Source organism: Tripterygium wilfordii, chromosome 13 (assembly GCF_013401445.1).
Source record: "Tripterygium wilfordii isolate XIE 37 chromosome 13, ASM1340144v1, whole genome shotgun sequence".
Lineage (NCBI taxonomy): Eukaryota > Viridiplantae > Streptophyta > Magnoliopsida > Celastrales > Celastraceae > Tripterygium > Tripterygium wilfordii.
The window spans coordinates 6,201,257-6,219,929 of NC_052244.1; the positions used below are offsets into that span (position 1 = coordinate 6,201,257).

The window sequence follows — 18,673 nt, forward strand, 5'->3', positions numbered from 1 at the left end:
ATTTATTCTGTCATTTATATACATTGGCTACCAATCATTCCGACAACTTAGCTGCTATGCTATCATTATTGTCCAATATATCTGCTAACATACACACTACTGATAAAATTGTCCACCAAAACGAGTCATTATGCTACTATCAAAATTGTTTATCAAAACGAGTCATTATTACCATTATTGTCCAACAAATATACTAACATAAAAGAGTCATTATATTACCGTATATACTACTATATATACTACTGTTAAAATTATCCACCACATTAATATCAAATGAGATTAATCTCTACTTTTCACCTGATCTCAATGACCTGCTACATAAAATTCAAAAGTGGTCTCGGACTCTTTGGTTCTTATTTGGGATACATATGCGGAGGAGTGAGTGCCATTCCGATCTTCGGCTTCGGGCGGTGGGCTTCCTCGTCCATTCTGCTCATGTGAGTGTTTATTTCTTCACGTTCTCATACTTGATTTTGATATTGTGGTGATTTTTTGATGGCTTTGTGTTGCTAGGAACTTCAAATTAGACCGATTGTGAAATACACTGCATTGTCCCTGTTCGCTGATCGATTCTACCCGTCTCTCACCAGGTTTCACCTTCACTTCTGTTTTCCACTTTTTGCTTTTGATGTTTTCTGTATGCGTGGTTTCACCTTCACTTAACAACCGTTACGTTAATTTCTGAATTGCATTTGTCGGTTAACATGGTTCAGTTGTGTGAACCACTTGAATTGCGAAACTCAAATTAGAGAGAATGCTGGATATGCTATTTTATGTGAATTTATATGCGCAGGCAGGCATAGGCATGTGTCTCTGATTTTGCTTTCATTTTTGGCTTGTCACAAATCAAAAACTTACTGGGCGTAGTGTTGATTTCTTAAGGACCTTCTTAAGAATATTTGTGAGTGAGTAACTTATAAATAATTTTTTTGCAACGGCTTTCCTTAACATGTCAAATTGTCAACAGATTATGAAATCAAAATTGGCATACTAGACATACTGATTGGTTTCACCCAGTTTTAACAACCTTTAATCAGGATAACATCTTTCTGGTCCACAGAATTGATTTGAGACAGACTTTTGTTGATATCACGTGATGTGCTCTATAACCACTTTCCTGCTTATGTCAATATGCTGTGCATTTTAAGCGAGCGGCAAATGGCTATACCTTTAGGGAATTTTATACTCGTAAAACTTAAATATATTGGACACCGCAATTATCATATTATCAATAATCTCTTACCTTTTTGCTTAGGGGTTGCCTTGCTTATATGGATTTGGGAAGCTTGTCAGTTGTCACATATGAATAGCAATTGTAGCATGTTAATCATAAGATACTGTTGATTGGGAATAAAACCAATGGTATGAATGGGCATCACAATAGGTACCCTCCATCACACACACACGCAAATTTGCACCCATGTGCAAGATGCAACTAGGTAATACTATCAAGAATGTACATTATCTGGATTCATTGACTTGTGAAGTTAGGAATGCTACTTTGCTAGCACAAATATATAAATGCACATGTTTGGAAATTGATTTTTATAGTGGTTAATGGTGCTCCAAGCATACATATCTTTCTTTGGACATGGAGAGAGCTAGAGATAGTTCTACTCTTCATGTTTTCGCTTCTTCATACTATTCCAAGTCTCACGTCCATGTAAAGTTGGCCCACTATTTGTACTTGTGATATAGTCTGCATGATCACTATTGCATGTTGCTGCCTTTCCGTGGGTGGCTCTTAGACAAATCTCTTTCTTAGAAACACTCTATTGCCCAGTATTTTCTTTCCTTGATTTAGTTGAGAAATAAACTTAATTTTGAACTGGTCTTTGTGTCTAAATGTATGGAATAATCATGTTTCCAGATTGAACGAAAATGGATGGCTGGCCATATTTGTCACTGTTTACGAATGTCTTGTAGTATGAAGCTGTAGAAAATAAATCTTACGATTGGGAAGAGAGAAGCAAAATCATAAAGTATTACAATGGGTTATGATAAATCAACAATGGAATCCAGCTACTTACTGCAATAGTCATGGCATTTTTATCCTTCTACTATTTTGTTGTTTTTATAAAGTTAGTTTTGGTTTTAACTGTGTTCTAATTCATTGAATTGTTGGGTTGGGTTGAAGTCGGAAGGGTTTGACTATGTTAGAAGTCCTTATTCTAATTAGATGTCTTTACTAGTGATTGTGCATCATATAGTTTGTTCAGCTGAAATACATTAACCACTCTGGATCGTATTTGTATTTGTCAGTCAGAAATCAAGACTTGATTTATGGATCTTGATTTTCATTATTGTATCACAGGATTTCCTTTTTAATCACGTATTGCATTGTCTGTTTTTTACAGTCCACTGTAACCCAATTTCACAATCTGGTGCTATAATAGTTATATTCCTTTTTAGCTCAATTACAATGAGTTTCTGCTCTATCTTTTTGGTGCTTTAATGAAATTCTTATCGATCAAAAGGGGAAGGGGAGAAAAAAGAAACTTAAACCCATCACCTTTCTGAAAAAGGATGGTTGTTTTAGCACTTTTCATTTAATATGTGGTCCTCTTTATTGCTAAGGTATTTATATCCTTTGTTGCTTCACTATGGCCACGAATTGGTCCGTGTAGGATACATTCTTGTAAATCATATCTCAGCCTCATTGATTGTAGCTCATATTTTTTATAATTGTTTGCCCTTATTCTTTTCTCAATTAGTTTAGTTTTATCTCTCCTTCACTGTCTAGCTGTATGATACGTCTCCATTATACTTGTAAAGGTACCTACAAGAGAACGATAAGGGAAATTGGCTTTTACGACCCATAAGAGAGAGCAGTTTGCAGTTATTTGCACTAGTTTCTATTTGGGTTTCGAGCAAAGTGGGTACCACACTTTAGACTATATATTTTGGTTCCCCATCTTATTGGTTATTGTACATTGCTGACCATTGTATTTTTTTCTAGATACATGATTCTTGTCCACTATCTGTCAAAAGTTTGAAGTGTTTTGGGGACAAAATAATCAGAGAGCAACATTTTACAGCACGAGATTTCATGGAAGCAGTAAGCTAGTTATTTTTACAATATTTTAAACTTCCTTATGATTTACCTTCATGCATAACAAGTGCATTTTGTAGGAGGTGACATTTTTGAAGGTAAATCTAGGAGAACTATTAAGGTTTCTTTAACCACTCAGATTCCAATGAGATGGCTTTATTTTCAAAAGGTATTGGATTATGAGATTGGTGCGGGAAATATTGCTTTCAGATTCCTTGAGGAGCTGCTGCTTCAGTTCAAGTAAGTATATTGAATGATCTTATAAATTATCTTTGTTTTAGTGGATAACAATTTTCAAAAAAAAATTTCACATTTTTGCTTTTTGAGAATAGGGCAGTGGCAAAAGTTGGGGAACTCGTTAATTTTGAAGCATGTTTGGACATCATTGATATTCTTTACGAGAAGGAAGAGTCATCAGTTCTTTGTAGTTCTCCCCTTTCTCTTGCTGCATCAACATTGGCATGTATTCTTTGATCCTTTTTAACCTTAATAAAATTAATTTACACTGTATGTTTAAGATGTTTGAGTCTCTTTTAGGTTGCTTCATATGTCATCACAGTTCCTAAACAGAGGTGGGAGTTTCCTGTTCTCTCCTGGGGTAAGATTCCTCTGCAAAAATTTGCCATTTTTCTTTTTTATTAATATAAGCTCCAAACATTCCCTATTTTGGTCTAATCTCCAGATAATGAAACCATTTCGACATAACTGACATTGTTCTGAGTCTCCCAAACCCTGTTAGTGCCTTAGTGGCAAGCCCCCTCAGTCTTTTGTATCATTCTGATGCTGTGCGTCTAAATCTAATTCTGATGTTGCTTGATCTTGTAAATTGTAATGGTGCATTAGAAGGAGTAAGATATTTCAGTATAGTTGCCCTATCTTGGTTTAAGAATTGATGATTTTCTGTTTTTGCGTGTTAAGAGAAGAATAAGGTTTGGCTTGATAAATGGGCTGGAGATTCAAAATCAAAAGACAAATTCAGCAGGCTGTATTCTATTTCAGTTCAAAAGGAGGAAACTCTGGAGGTCATAGGGAGGTGGGAGAATTGTAGTTGGAATTGGGATTTAAGGTGGAGAAAAAGGTTGTTTGAATGGGAGGAAAATGTTGTTAGGGAATTGAAAATATGGATTTCAGCATATGTTCTCTGTCCTAGCAAAGAAGATAGATTGATCTTGTAACACACACCAAAGGGAATGTTCACTGTCAAATCACTGTATCTTGCGGCAGAAAGAATTGACATTGAACAGGATAACATATATGCCCCATAGGTCGGGAATGGTTTCCTGCCCCCTAAAGTGGAATTTGTTTTGAGGCTATGTTGTTGGATCACCGCATTCATTCCAGAGTTCTCATACACTAGTTGGCAACTACTAACACTCTTCCGATGGTATAAAAATGTGGAGTAATCACCAGAAGGAGAAAGTCTGACCCATGTTGCAATGGAACCCACTAGTGGAAGGAGCGCTAAGGTGGAACGTTGATGGCTCGTCATTAGATAAACCTGGGGATGCAGGAATTGGGGTTGTATGTGTTTTCTCATGTAGTGCTGGGATCTATGATTCTAATGAAGCTGAATTAATGGCTATAAGGAAAGTTGTGGAGCTTACAATTTCATAAGTAGATTATAGGGGTTTGCCAATCAGCCTGGAGTCTGATTCCATGAATTTCTTGTGGGCTTCATATGCCATAGAGGCCCCATGGAAATTTGCTTGGGTCTGCAATGTAATTGAAAACATAAAGATAGAACTCCCAAGGCTGAGATTTCATCATATCATGAGGGAAGAAAATGGTGTAGCTGACATGCTAGCAAAGGCAGGTGTCAACAGAGCCTCTGATCTTGTTACGTGGTTTTATATCATAGCCCAGAATAGCAGGATGAATATACTGAGCTTGTTTAATGTCTTTGTGTTCTGGAATTTGTTATCTATTTATGTTTCTGTTTGCTGCCTTTCCCGTTGCTTTCCCGATGCTTCTTGTATCTCTTAGGCCATCCTCGGATGCCCTTTTGTATCTAAGTTTGTTCCTTCTTTTTTATAATATGATGTTGCTTATCAAAAAAAGTTTCCTAAATAGGACAATATAGTGCGGATGGCCTTTATAATATTTGACCGCTAGACAGTCCCCAGACATGATACACACTGTGCGGAGTGCCTTTTTGAATTTGACAGCTTAACATAGTTCCCAAAAAGGATAACACTGTAGGGTGCCTATCTGAATTTGACTGATAAGGCACTGATTTTGTGAATTGGATCAAATTTATTTTCCTAATGTTATGCACAAAGTTTGACTCCTCTTCTAGTCCTTGAAATTTTGAATGGATTGTCTTTTTTTTTTTTTTTGATTGTTTAATACATTTTGTTCCATTGCTTCAAAAATTGTATGAAATATCTTGGATGTTTTCAATTTTTAGGTTCCACGTGTTGAAGTATCTGCCATTTTTCATTAGATATCATATTCATATGAATTAGGGCCACTAATTTACAAGATTGTTGGATTTATAACGACACGAAGCACTAATATGTGATTATTGTCATTGCTTACAGTGAAGTTTGTAACATCGTGCAAGGAAGAGGAAATTGCAAACCTTGTAAGAGACATCCTTAAGCATGTCTTTGCGCCTTGAAGTTGAATATGAAGGCATTTTAGGAAAAAGCAATTCATGGTATGCCCCAAGTCTTACGCAACTGCTCTTCTATAGTTTTTTTTTTTTATATTTTTTTAGTCGATACTCGATCTGCCAAGTTACCTAATTTGAGCTAGAGAACAACATGAATGTAAAGATGAAGTACGGAAAAAAAAATATGGGAAACATGGTGTGACCTATATGTGTGAATCCAGAAATGTACAAAGTTTTCTTTTCTTCATCTCTCAGCTCAACCATATGGCCGCTGATTTTATCTGTGAAACAGCTTCAGTATTTATAGTTCAAATTCCTGAAAAAAAAAGTTAAAATAGACAATATTGTGGATTTGATTCTGCTCCTCGTGGTACTAGTACACTATGTCCAATAACCAGTCGTCATGTTTTTCTCTTGTTCCTTTTCAGATGTGTTGTAAACTTATATTAATATATTTATATATTTAACATTCCAACCTTCAATAGTATGGAAAATGCTATTTAGATTGAAGGCAAAGTTGACTATTAATTTTTTCTATACACAAAGGTCTAGTGAGCCTGAATCCACTACACCTGAGACTGCACATTCAACTCTAAATAATCTATTCTTAACACTTCAAATTGAATCACATACCTTTAGGCCTTCAGGCAGAAAAGCAAGGAGCACTTTGTGAGGAAATTAATGTTGATCTTGTCAAAGGATGTTGCCTTGCCCCATGTTATATGGTTGATTATCTGTTTATGCGACCTTGATTTGTCTGAAGTTGATTCATGTTAGAAAATAACCTTGGTGTATCACTATACACCTGCATATAGTATTGGTGTATGAGCTGACGCAAACCAGCTCATACAAGACAGGCACACCACACACACTTGCAGTAATAAAACAAAACTTAATACTTCAAGACCTTGGCAAAGGTTGCACTACTTGGCCGCTTATTCTACTGCAACTTTCATCAGTCCATGCATATTTCTCATGCTTGAAAATAATTGACCGATTACACCTCAACACCCTCTCTTAATCTGTGATTTGAGTTTGATAATTGAACTTGCAACTTCTCTATTACAACTGGTTTGATCATCATATCTGCTCTCCGTTATGTGGTGGTCACAAAATGGAGCTCAATCTTTCCTTCCTGCACCAAATTCCTCAACTCGATGTGTTTTGACCTGCTGTGAATAAAGTGATGCCTCCACATACAAGTATATCACCAAAAAAGCTCTTCATTGTCTTCGGGCTTGACATATAGAGATGCTTCACTAGGACTTCTTTTGTAATCTGATCTATGAAAATACCCATCTATGTTGCTATTCATGGTCCTAGGTGCTTGTTTAAGTCCATATAATGCCTTCTTCAACTTATAAATCTTTTCTTCCTCTCGTACTTTCACATAATCTTGTGGTTGTTTAACATATGCTTCTGGAAATTCTCTCAAACTAGTACTCAAGAAGCTCAAATTGTGTTTCCAATGCTAACACTATTCTAATTCGAGTTTTTTTTTTTTTTTGAAAATGACATCCCTATAGCAATTTATTAGGAATATAACACCCACTTTTAATTTATTAGGTATCTATGGCGGCTATGGATTTATTTTTAGCGAAGCCGCTCTTAAGAACATCGGCTTCGTAGTTCGATGAATTTTTGTTGAATGCCGCTACTAGTAATAGCACTTTTCAAATCAGAAAATGAAGCCGCTTTTTGAAATAGCATGTCTTCAAATTAAGTGATGTCAGTATTTTCTGCCGCAACTACCTTCTACCTTGTCGTCGAACCTTCCTTTGCTGCCGTCGATTTCAAAACTTCTCCGAAGGACACCCTTGAGGTATAATTGAAAACTTGTTTGATTGCTCATTTTCTGCTGTGATTAACCTGTCCATGAGTTCAATTAACTAGAATGATCTCTTTTATGGGCCGCGCTCTTGTGGTGTTGGATGCTTGAGTGTTTGTTTCTTGAGGAATCATCACAATATCACATGCATGTGGTGGGACTCGGTATGTAGACCCGTAAGTCTCCCATGTACACATCCTTGTCTGCATATGGCTCGCCTGTGTTTGATCAGCTGTGTTTTCTTTGGAATAAAACCAATGGAGACTCTGCTGATTTTCTTTAGCTTAGACTTGTTTAAAAGCCAAATCAAAGTTGTCCAATACAACAAAAACAAACTACAGCTTAAAATGGGTTTTACTTAAAATGGGTTTTACTTAAAATAGTTTTTAATTAAAATGGGTTACTCTAGTGGGCTAATGCCACCATTACGATGTGGAATGCCGCAATTCCGATTTGTAATGCCGTTTTTAAAATCACGACAATAGAACAGACAAATCAATGCCGCTATTGTCAATAGCGGTAGGGTGCTAGATGCCTAATAAATTGTAAGTGGGTGTTATATGCCTAATAAAATACTAAAGGGGTGTGATTTTCAAAAAAAAAAAAAAAAAACTCTTATAATTCTATCCATTCTTGTCACTGGAGCAAATGTCTCGTCAAAATCAATTCCTGACTGTTGTGAGCACCCTTTTGCAACTAGCCTCACTTTTTGTGGTTTTGAATTGTTCCATCTTCTTTGTATCTGGTCGTGCATACCCATTTGCGTCCAATGGTCTCTTTGCGTACTGGTAGATGCACTAAATCTCAAATTTTGTTTTCTCGATCATACCAATCTCCTTGTCCATTGTTGAGTGCCACTTCACATCCCTAGTTGCTTCTTCAAAACTGCAAGGTTCTTCAAAGATCTTACCCTTTTTGGTGTATCATTATATTTAGCTACACTCTGACTTGCTTGTGAACTTGTGCTTGTTTGACTGGAGGAAGCTGAAATTGATAAACTAGTAGAACTTGATGTTGGTTCTTCTTCAAGCTCAAAAAAAAAAAAATTTGTCATACTTTGAACAATAATCACAGGGTTTTGATTTTCAACATGTAATCACTTCCTTCAAACGTTCAGGCTTCCTTTTCTTTTGTGAAAACTACATCTCTAGAGATGATTAGCTTTTGAGTTTCAGGGTTATATGTATTCTATAACCCTTAGACTCATCACTATAACCAACAAAGATAACTTTCTCATCAAACTTCTCTCTTTGCATTGCAGGAACCATAGTGTATGCAACACAACCAAAAACTCCTCCAAAAATATGCCTACGATATCGATCTTGTTGCACCAACCTGTTTATTCTCTATTTTGTCAACAACCTTAACAAACCACAATTAGTACATCACATTATCATTTACGCATGTATACAAAATTTTCAAGTACTAAATTTATAGTTGAGAAGAGGTTGATGAGTCAAATAAAATAACAGGAGGAGAAGAGAGAGGTTAGGATTGACCAAAAAAACCATGCAAAGAGCGTTAGAATAGGGATATGCTAATAGTAATAAGTCCCCCTTTAAGGAAAAGAAAATTGGAGGAAATGAAGTTGTGGCAGAGAGCCACCGGGGCTCTCAAGGACAGAAACAGCATTTTGGTGTCATCTCTTGCCCGGCGGACCTCCGCCAGTAATCCTGATCTTGAGAAGGCCATCATCAAGGCAACCAGCCATGACGACGGCGGCATTGATTATAGGAATGTCAACCGAGTATTCGCCTGGGTTCAAGCCTCCCCCATCACCCTCAAGCCTCTTATATACGCTATCTCGATGCGAATGGACAAGACTCATAGCTGGTTTGTAGCTCTCAAGGGGTTAATGTTGATGCATGGCGTCTTCTCCTGCAAGACACCAGCGGTACAGAGGATCGGACGCCTCCCATTCGATCTATCGAATTTTCAGGACTGTCATTCTAATCCTAACAAAATATGGGGGTTCGAGGCATTCGTTCGAGCATATTATGCTTTTCTCGATCAGCGATCCGTTGTGTTCTACGACAAAACGTGGAAACCCCTGATGCAGGAGCTCGAGAGGTTGCAGAAATGGCAATCATTGATCGATTTGCTGATGAAAATCAAGCCACAGTGGAGGAACATGAGGGTGATTCTAATTCTCCAAGCTATGGATTGCGTGATGATCGAATTATGCGAAACATATAGAAGAATATGCAATGGAATTGCAAGAGTTCTATTGAATATATATTCAGCTAATAAAACTGAAGCTGCTCTGGCTCTTAAGGTTCTGCAGAAAGCAACAACACAGGGTAAACAACTCTCTGTTTATTTCAAGCTCTGTCGACAATTTGGCGTTGTTAATGCGACAAACTCTCCGAAAGTGAAGCCAATCCCAAAAGAAGACATAGTGGAGCTTGAGAGAATAATCAACGGAGTATCAGAGAAGGAAAGAATTGGCATGGAAGCAGAGGATGATTATAGTAAAGCCATAATGGTGAGACGAGACAAGGAATTAACAACAAGTGATGGCCTGGAAACAATAATAACTGACAAATGGGAGGTTTTTGATGAGGATTTCAAGGTAAATGAAGGATTGATGACTGGGTTTTATGAGAGAAAGATCACAAACAACCCTTTTGAAACCTCTCCTAATAACAATAATCTACTACCTCTTGTTCCCATTAATGTTGTTAATGCTCCTGCTTGTAAACAAGAACTTCCAGATTTAATTAGCTTCTAATTAACTAATTAAATGTTGGAGTATTGGGATTTGAATTCCTTATTTTCAAGGAGCTTCGGCAATAATGACCGACACCAAAGTGTGTGTACCTACCCTAAGTGTAGGGTATCAACAAGTAACAAACCGGTAAGTCCGGTATCGATCCATGAGGAAGCAATGTAAATTTGATGGTGAATGATATGCAAATGACTAGTTAACACTACTTAACGCATTGAATATCAAAATAAAGACAAGTAATAAAAATGACCGAATGACTCGATAGCATGAGCGATTTTGTAATCAAAGTAAGCACGAATTGAATTTAAAACAATTAATTAAAAACCTAATTCCTAATCCGTCCCGGTGGCTACTCGGTTCTCATACTCAAGGTATCATCGCAAACACACAACCATACATAATGCATTGTGTAATACTATCAATCGTGTAATACTATCAATCATGCATATGCAAAGAGAATTGAGATATATAAGACTTTTATTCATACATGGAGGTCATCGGGTCTCTTAGTCTACGATGAACGCAAAGGGATAAGCACCTAATAATATGGATTAATGTTCCCTCTTGGAGCTCAGCTTAGTTAACACCCTAGTTTCACATTCAAAGACAAATTAACCATAACTCTCCCATATACATTCCTAGATTAACCCAAAGCCTCATTATCAATACACATAATTAATAGTTATGCAATAGATTACTCAATTAATTAAGGAAATCATGCGTTGGGGTTTAACACTTCTCATTCAAGCACATCGAATTAAATCCCTAGACTAGACAATCTAAGAATAAAATCAATACGTCATTCTATTGCACACAATTGCACAACTATCACGAAATTAGAAGAGAGGGATCAAAGCTATGACCCTTTGAACATACCTTGAGTAATCGAAACCTTGCGCCCCCCCTTCGGGACTAGAAACTAGTAAGGGAACTTAGCCACTCATTATAATGAGAATAAACATCAACCTTATAGATGAAAACCAATGTTTACAATCAAGATCACAAGAACTAAGCAAAACCCTAGAGAGAGAAAGAGAGAGAAAAGCTATAGAGGCTCAAATGTTGTGTAATGTATGAATCATAAAGAATACCAAATCCTAGTGTTTTCCCCTCTTTTTTACAATAAAAAATACATAACTATACTTATAAAATCGTCCCCCATTGGTTACATACATGATTTGCCCCAAATGCCCTTGAAATTTTGGTGTAGAAAATTACAGATCCACGATAGGTGTCCGAACGGCTCCTGAGGTGTCCGGACAGTCGAGCATCACTAAGGGTCTTTGGCTTGCTTTTGTTGCGTTTTGTGAAGTAAGTGTCCGGACAACTAAGGACCCTTCATGTGTCTCTCAATTTGGTGAAATCTCTGTCTTGATTTGTGAAGAAAGTGTCCGGATGGCTTATAAAGTGTCCGGAAACTTGATGAATTTCCCATCTTCTTTTTCAGCTTTAAGAGTCACCAAATCAATCATTTAAACCCGATTTCCTGCAAAACCAACGGGAAATATCTATAAGGGTAAAATTACTTTATTTAAACACAAATGCATTACTTAGAATACTAAGACTCTCTCATTAGATGGTATTAGAACCTCAAAATAGAGGTCCGGTCAAATAACTAATGAATTTTGTAAAACAGGACAATCTTGGCTTCATTTTTTTTGTGTGTTTTGATTCAATTTACTTTACTTGTTGATTCCCTTTTAGGTGTTAGATAATAATATCATTAGTTCTTGGAGTGTTCCTCTAGGTTGTTAGGACTGATAAACAAAATGGTGTGCAGTTCTTGTTACAGAAAAAAAAAAAAGAAAAAAAAAAAGAGGAAAATGTAGAAGAACTTTTAGGGTTTTTAACATATAGTTTGATTATTGGTTAATTGACATACAACGGTCACCTATTATAGTGCAAGATTCCAACCCTAGTTCAATCTTCAAATCAAAATTTTCTTGTTTAGTTCCCATTGATCAATTGGTCATGGGTTCAAAAATTCCGACCCGGACTTCCCTAACTTACTTACCAGAATTTTAAAAAAAGAAAACACAGAAGCCCTTGTCAAAGAAAAAATTAAGTTTAGTTAGAGCACAATGGATACTTGAGATAATACTTTCTTGATAAGTTAAGCACTACATGCACATAATAGGTGAAAAATGACACTTAAAAAATTAATTCATACTACATCTTTTGGAGTTTAGCTTAATTGATGAATGGTGAAGAGAGATGTGATGAAAAGTAATAGAGATATGACGGAAAGAGAGAAGATGAAAAGGTATAAAGTATTTGCATTCATGTCCCACTTTTATTTTTGTCATAAATAATTATCTCCTACTTAGAAGCACTATTAGAACTATCTGGTCCATCAAGCCATCATGATGAATTTCAAAAGTTAAACTGTTTTGTCCGAAAGGTCAAAGAACATATTTTTAAATAATTTAAATTTTTAAAAATAATAAAAAAAACATAATATAAATTATACAGTGAAATTTGATATATATTTAATATAGTATTGAGTGAACAAGGATTTGATATGTGCTTTGTTTGTTATATCCAAGTTCAATATTTTTTTTATTTAAGGAAAAGAGGATGAGAGGCTCAAACTCGAGACCTCTATCAGATATCATGTACATGAGTATCATCCGAGTTACTCATAATTCTCTCCAAGTTCAAGTTTATACATATCTTAACTTGAGAAAAGAGTTAAAATGACCCTCAAACTTTCACAAACGGGTTGATTAAGCCCCTGGACTTTTTCTTGAGCTATTTGAGCCATTCAACTTACAACTTTGGCTCACATTAGCCCTTACGATCATTTTCTGTTAAAAAATGCTTATGTGGCAACATTATGCCATTAAGTGTATGATGTGGTTTTAACTTTTTCTTTGACATTATCTGACATAGAAATTAAGTGACAACGACCATTTAGATGATGACACGTGTCATTTATTAATAATCTTATTAATGTTGTAGTATTCCATCAATTTTAGTTCAAAGATAACTCTATACTTTAAAAAATAAATCATTTAAGCCCCTTATGTTTGAAAAAATGGTTCAAAAAAATATATTAGCACATCCACAATATCCATAGCTTCATAAAGTATATCCATAACAGACATCAGCACATCAAGTAAATCCCAAATATATCCCAAATAAGATCCAAAATATTACATATCACAAGTATTCTCAACAAGCACTACAACCCACGCCACTAGGAACATTTGGTTGTTCCCATCCCTTCCAACAGCTGCAAGTAATTCCCCTTTAACTAAACCTTTCAAAAAACATTCGTCTATTCTTAACATAGGTCTACAACCATATAACACACACTCCTTCCAGCTTTTTAGTGGACCGGATATCATGCCTAGTGAGGATAGCTATATTGGTAATTACTTCCTTAAATTCCGCATTTGTGTTGAATAACATGCTAAGTTCAAAATTAGGGATACCTTTCTGCTTCGCATACATTGAAAACCTGCTTTTCTTTCTCCTTGCATCTTCTCTCAAGTCTGGGTCTTCATCAGTGTTATCTCTATAACTCACAGGATCAGAAGAGTCAAAGTAGTCACTAGTTGGGCCATCATATTCATTTTCAGCAGTGTTTTCAATAGCAGCGATATTCAATCCTTCGTCCCCTTTTGCGTTGATATCAGCATAAGGGATATTCAATCCCTCATCCTCATTTGAATCACTACATTGCAGTAGTGCAACACCTCTCCAACCCCTACTGTGTGTTCGTAGTTTCTATCTAGCAACAAGAACTTCCTCATCTTCTTCTAAAGAATTGTCTTCATGGGGTACTTCCTCATCTGAGACATCACTACTATCATCAATGTCCACAATTTCAGAGGTAGACATTATACAACAAAGGACCTTCTACATGTGAAAAATACATTCATTGTAAGCAAAATCACGAATATAGTCTATCTAGAGGGTCATAAACGTGAATCGAAACCAAAATCAAAACAGAATCGAAACCCCAAATCAATTAAGCGAACCTAAACCAATTAAGCGAATCCCAAATTGAAACAAATATGCTAAGCAAATCCCCGAATTCAACTCAAAATCAACCCAAAACACACCTTCGGTTTACAAGTGTTGATCACGCGAAAAAGATTTCTTCAACTGGTTGATCGCAAGAAGAAGATGGAATGTTCAGCACAAAACGAAACTTCTTTTATCTTGGTTTTTTAGGGTTTCGTTGTATCTAGATTTTGATTTCTTAATAATATCATCAATGGACTTCAATGGGCTTGATATCCATGGACGATATAATTTACACATCATTTTTTATTTTCATAGCTTAATAGCCATGTCAGAAAAAAAAAAAAAAAAAAAAGTTGTCACACATAAGCAGTTTTTAATAGAAAAATGATCATAAGGGTTAACATGAGTCAAATTTGTAAGTTGAAGGGCTCAAATAGCCCAAAAAAAGGTTCAGGGGCAGGGGCTTAATCAACCCGTTTATGAAAGTTTAAGGGTCATTTTAACTCTTTTCCCTATTAACTTTTCATGATAAAAATATTGCCCTGGGCTGAACGGATTGACAAGGGTCGAATGCGTAAAAGGCCAACAAAAGAACCGACCTGAGTTTACTGAAAAATACTTCTTCGAAGTTTTGTGAGAGTGTTTGCTCGAGTCGGTTTTGGATCTTTACAGTCCTCTTCAATGCTACAATCAACCGGACCGATGAGTAAGAAATGATATGTTACCTTCCTCAAAAAAAAAACCAGGAAAAGAAATGGAATCAATAGATTGCAATCGCAAACGAGAATTTCCAAACAAAGAAACCTTGGTCGAAGTATCAATGCCTTGGAGGACCGTCGACCCAATGGTCCCTGCTAGCCAAGTAACAAGACTAGCTTTGCTGACAGAACAGACACCACGTTCTCTAAGCCAAAATAAGGTTATGCACAACTACGGCTGCACACAGATCTAAAATAAGGCAACAAAAGCCAAGCCTTGATCACATGCAAACCTCAACAACAAATAATCATATCACACATCAATGAAGATAGACCATCATGATTCAGACTTCAAATGTTTTTCAAAACCAATTCAAGCAGCCACAAAATAATAAATAGAATAAGAAATCAAGACGTACAACGATTGATGATCCAGCAACAACAAAAGGCCTATCTATTGGTATTTCTAGCCCTGAGTAACAAAATGCGAACAAATTTCTTTACTAATAATACTATTAGGTATGTCTATACTTGAATATACGTACCCATGCAGGTATAAATGAATATAACCAAAGGAGTCCAGCAATTTTCTAGCAAAAAAAAATTTTGATCACATCATATCTTCAAATATACAATCAGCTTTTCTACGATGAAATAACAAACAGAAAAGATGAACAAAAAAAATTTCTTCTAATTGCAAATTTGCGGACCCATGTAGGTGTAAATGAATATCTAATTTCCAGATAAGTAAACTGGTTTAAGGTCATCTTTTCTCAAAAACACTTGGGAAATAGGAAATGTCTAACAGTCCTTCCACCACAAGAAAAAGAACTACAGACATGTAAAAAAAATCTATTTTCCAATTATTTCAATGGATTTAATTTCTATAGAAGAAAGGGGGGAAAAAGTGAGAAGCAGATAGAATCTGGAACGCATATCAGGACAACATAAATTAGAGTACAAATAAAAGAATCTGTAAACAGAAAGACATAGAGACACTGCAGAAAAATGAAAAAAGGAGGTGCAAGCAAAAACTTAAGAGGATGAATCCTTTTCTTGGAGCTAAAAGGAAAAGAATCACGATACTTCACTTTAGAAGTTGCCTGCTTACAAAGCTGAAACTTTTCACCATGATAGCAGCAAAAACAAATACTTCCCAACCAATTCAATAAGGCAATTGTGGTCGCCAACATGTATAAGTTGCAGCTTAATCAAATTCAGATATACTCCCTTCGTAAGGGTTGCACTCCCTTGGTACTGCTTCACTACTAAATTCCTTTTCCATTGAGGAAAAAAACAACCCACACACTTTTCCTAGGAGAGGGAAATTAGGGGGAAAAAACGAGTTATCATTGCATGAAAGGAGGCACAAAGGACCAATGACTGAGGCAAATTTCACAAATGGTTAAAAGATACTTCCCAAAAATGGATTCGATATATGACAAGGCATCCACATTCTGAATCCTAGTCACCAGAAATTACTGGTTGCACTTATAACAGAAGCATAAATAAAAGATTAACAACAATTTAAAAGAGAAGTGTTTAGGAACATGTATCAAAGATTGCGATGAACTACAAAGAACCAGACAGAACTCTGCATAAGCCACAGAATTTATACAACTGAAGCTGACCATATGCAATGGAAGTACCACCATGGGTGGTACCAACAACGTTAATCTACCTGATAGTGACGAACTTGTTGGTACCATGCCTAGCCCAGTGCGTCCTCAGATCGATTGGGTTACCAAAGTTATAACCTTCAGCAGCAAGTTTCTCCAATACCTTCTTAAATGCACCCTGACTCATCTTTCGCCCTGCTATCCTGGCACCACGTCTTTTGGTACTCATTGGCAAAGGATAAACAGACACATTTGTAGTACAACATGCTGATTGCCAACCACCACAGCCCCATCGATAGCATTGTTGAGGAGCCCCAGTGCATGAGCATACCGGGATAGGAATTCCTGAAATATCCATGTCAATACCATTTATGACAACATCCAAACTCTTTTTGGCTGGCTTCATGCGAGGAGTCGCATTACCACCATTCTCCTTTGGCTTCCTTGCCTTCTTTGGTTTAGGGATCTTCGACGCTCCCCCAACTTGACGTTTCTTCGATTGAACTCCTTTATTTACACTCGACTCTTCAACAATTCCAGTAGACCTCTCATCAATTCTAGCTGGTTTCTCATCAATTCTGGGCACCCTCTCATCAATTATAGGCACCCTCTCATCTCTTGAAGAATTGGGTGGCTGTAGAATGTGCAGGGAGTGAGCCCCAGAAGTCTCAGGAAGCATTGGATAATGTGGGCTCACATGTAACATGTTTAAGAACTTCTCTCTCTGGCCCATCCATCCTTCCCTCATGTAGTTCATGGGTATAGAAGCATCAGAAACCATGCAATCCCGCGGATGAAAGGCTCCATGGTTACCAACCATAATGTTGGGATCACGCCCAGGAAGAAAATGCTTTGTATCTCGGTCAGCCATGTTAGTCATGAGCTGCAGATTGAGTGGAGCTTTGTAGGAAGGAGTTTCATAGTACCCCCAGTTACGCATGTTCAGCCCATCGTCGTCCATTAAAGCTACACATATGAGTCAAGAAAAAAGGAAAACACTCGTTACAATTCAAATAAACCAATTAATGGCATCGTCATCCTGATTAAAATGGCCATTAACCACCCTTAGTGCCTATAAAATGGGAAACCCAAATTGAAGAAGCAAAAACAGAAACAGGACATGAAAATGAAAGGGAGGCTACAAAGCAAAACAGAGTCAGTAATCATAACGATGTGGAAAAAGCTACCCTTGAAATGCCTCGATAAATTGCAACAAAAAAAGAGCCTCAAAAACATACTGGCACATAAAATATATAAACGACGATGCCCAATCACCAGTTTGGTTTGCAAACCATAGTTTCGTAAAGATTAAAGAAGATATATTTAGATCTCACATCCTCCTTTCATATAAATCCATCAAATCAAACATAAAAAAGTGTAAAACCTAACATCATTTCCGCCGATCCAAAAAACAAAATGGAGGGCCACAATACAGATCATTCAACCACTAAAGCCTAGGATTAGGTCACTCAATCCCTAAAACCTAGATCTACACTATTCAGGTCAAAATGGGAACAGATCGTGGACTTTCAACATTCTGCAATTTCCCATAGCAGATCTGCAAACAGATCCATGGTGCAATTCAACCAGGAAATGCCAATGATCCAGGGAATCACATAAATCATATCGAAAATGCATATAAAAATATATATGGCAGGTTAATAGTACAAAAGGACCCATATATTTCAAAATTTTAGAAAGAGACAGATAGAGGAGAGAGAAAACTTACTTGGGAGAGAGATGTAAACGGCTCTTTAGGGTTTTGCCCCCTTCTGGAGAGAGAAAGTGTGAGAGGAGAGAGAAACCTGAAAGAGAGAGAAAGAGATAGGGGAAGAAGAGAGAGGAGAGAGAAGGCCCCAAAGAGAAAGAAAGAGAGAGAATGGGAGAACCTTATCACAACTATCAAATATATATTTACTATCTTTAAAATTAATAAAATAATAAAGTAAAATCTAAGAATAAAGAGAGGTGTTGTTTTATTGTATTTGTAGGGCTGGGGCATGCCATATCACAACAAAATAATTAAGAAAAACCATTTTTTAAGGTAAGAAAAACATTATTATTATTACTAAATTCTTATCCTTTTAATGCCATTTGAGTGCACCCAACTTCTTTTTTTCTTTTCTTTTTTTTTTCCCTCTTTAAAAGTGTTGGCTGAT

General features: G+C 36.5%; 3 protein-coding genes across 8 annotated transcripts; 2 read left to right on the plus strand and 1 right to left on the minus strand.

Moving 5' to 3' along the window:
- Positions 1–302: 302 nt before the first annotated feature.
- On the plus strand, positions 303–8,882 carry LOC120012204 (cyclin-J18). Of its 6 annotated transcripts, none has more exons than XR_005471226.1 (10): positions 303–437; positions 514–590; positions 2,776–2,875; positions 2,960–3,058; positions 3,133–3,150; positions 3,222–3,292; positions 3,385–3,511; positions 3,612–3,650; positions 5,593–5,711; positions 5,922–6,153. XR_005471226.1 is itself a non-coding variant. In XM_038863514.1 (10 exons), exons 1-9 carry the CDS (start codon positions 369–371, stop codon positions 5,670–5,672), a joined length of 702 nt encoding a protein of 233 aa, XP_038719442.1. In that variant the 5' UTR covers positions 303–368; the 3' UTR covers positions 5,673–5,711; positions 8,756–8,882. The 6 variants fall into 6 exon arrangements, 5 of the variants coding, with proteins under 5 accessions (XP_038719442.1, XP_038719441.1, XP_038719446.1 ...); XM_038863514.1 differs by lacking the exon at positions 5,922–6,153 and adding an exon at positions 8,756–8,882 and having other exon boundaries at positions 3,590–3,650; XM_038863513.1 differs by having other exon boundaries at positions 3,590–3,650.
- Positions 8,883–8,965: 83 nt separating this feature from the next.
- LOC120012493 (putative clathrin assembly protein At1g25240) lies at positions 8,966–10,225 on the plus strand. The gene has a single exon (XM_038863924.1). It carries the CDS (start codon positions 9,029–9,031, stop codon positions 10,223–10,225), a length of 1,197 nt encoding a protein of 398 aa, XP_038719852.1. The 5' UTR covers positions 8,966–9,028.
- A 6,054-nt stretch (positions 10,226–16,279) lies between these two features.
- On the minus strand, positions 16,280–18,402 carry LOC120013463 (protein BASIC PENTACYSTEINE1-like). Its single transcript, XM_038865273.1, has 2 exons — positions 18,244–18,402; positions 16,280–17,480 (listed from the first exon to the last, which is right to left on the minus strand). Exon 2 carries the CDS (start codon positions 17,473–17,475, stop codon positions 16,573–16,575), a length of 903 nt encoding a protein of 300 aa, XP_038721201.1. The 5' UTR covers positions 17,476–17,480; positions 18,244–18,402; the 3' UTR covers positions 16,280–16,572.
- Positions 18,403–18,673: the final 271 nt, after the last annotated feature.

What these genes read in the sequence shown, in the direction of transcription:
- LOC120012493 (XM_038863924.1), top strand. Translation starts at nt 9,029, where the DNA reads ATGCTAATAGTAATAAGTCCCCCTTTAAGGAAAAGAAAATTGGAGGAA.
- LOC120012204 (XM_038863514.1), top strand. Translation starts at nt 369, where the DNA reads ATGCGGAGGAGTGAGTGCCATTCCGATCTTCGGCTTCGGGCGGTGGGC. An exon ending in TCCTCGTCCATTCTGCTCAT is followed by an intron (nt 438 to 513) that starts GTGAGTGTTTAT and finishes TTGTGTTGCTAG; the next exon opens with GAACTTCAAATTAGACCGAT. An exon ending in TTCTACCCGTCTCTCACCAG is followed by an intron (nt 591 to 2,775) that starts GTTTCACCTTCA and finishes ATACTTGTAAAG; the next exon opens with GTACCTACAAGAGAACGATA.
- LOC120013463 (XM_038865273.1), bottom strand. Translation starts at nt 17,475, where the DNA reads ATGGACGACGATGGGCTGAACATGCGTAACTGGGGGTACTATGAAACT.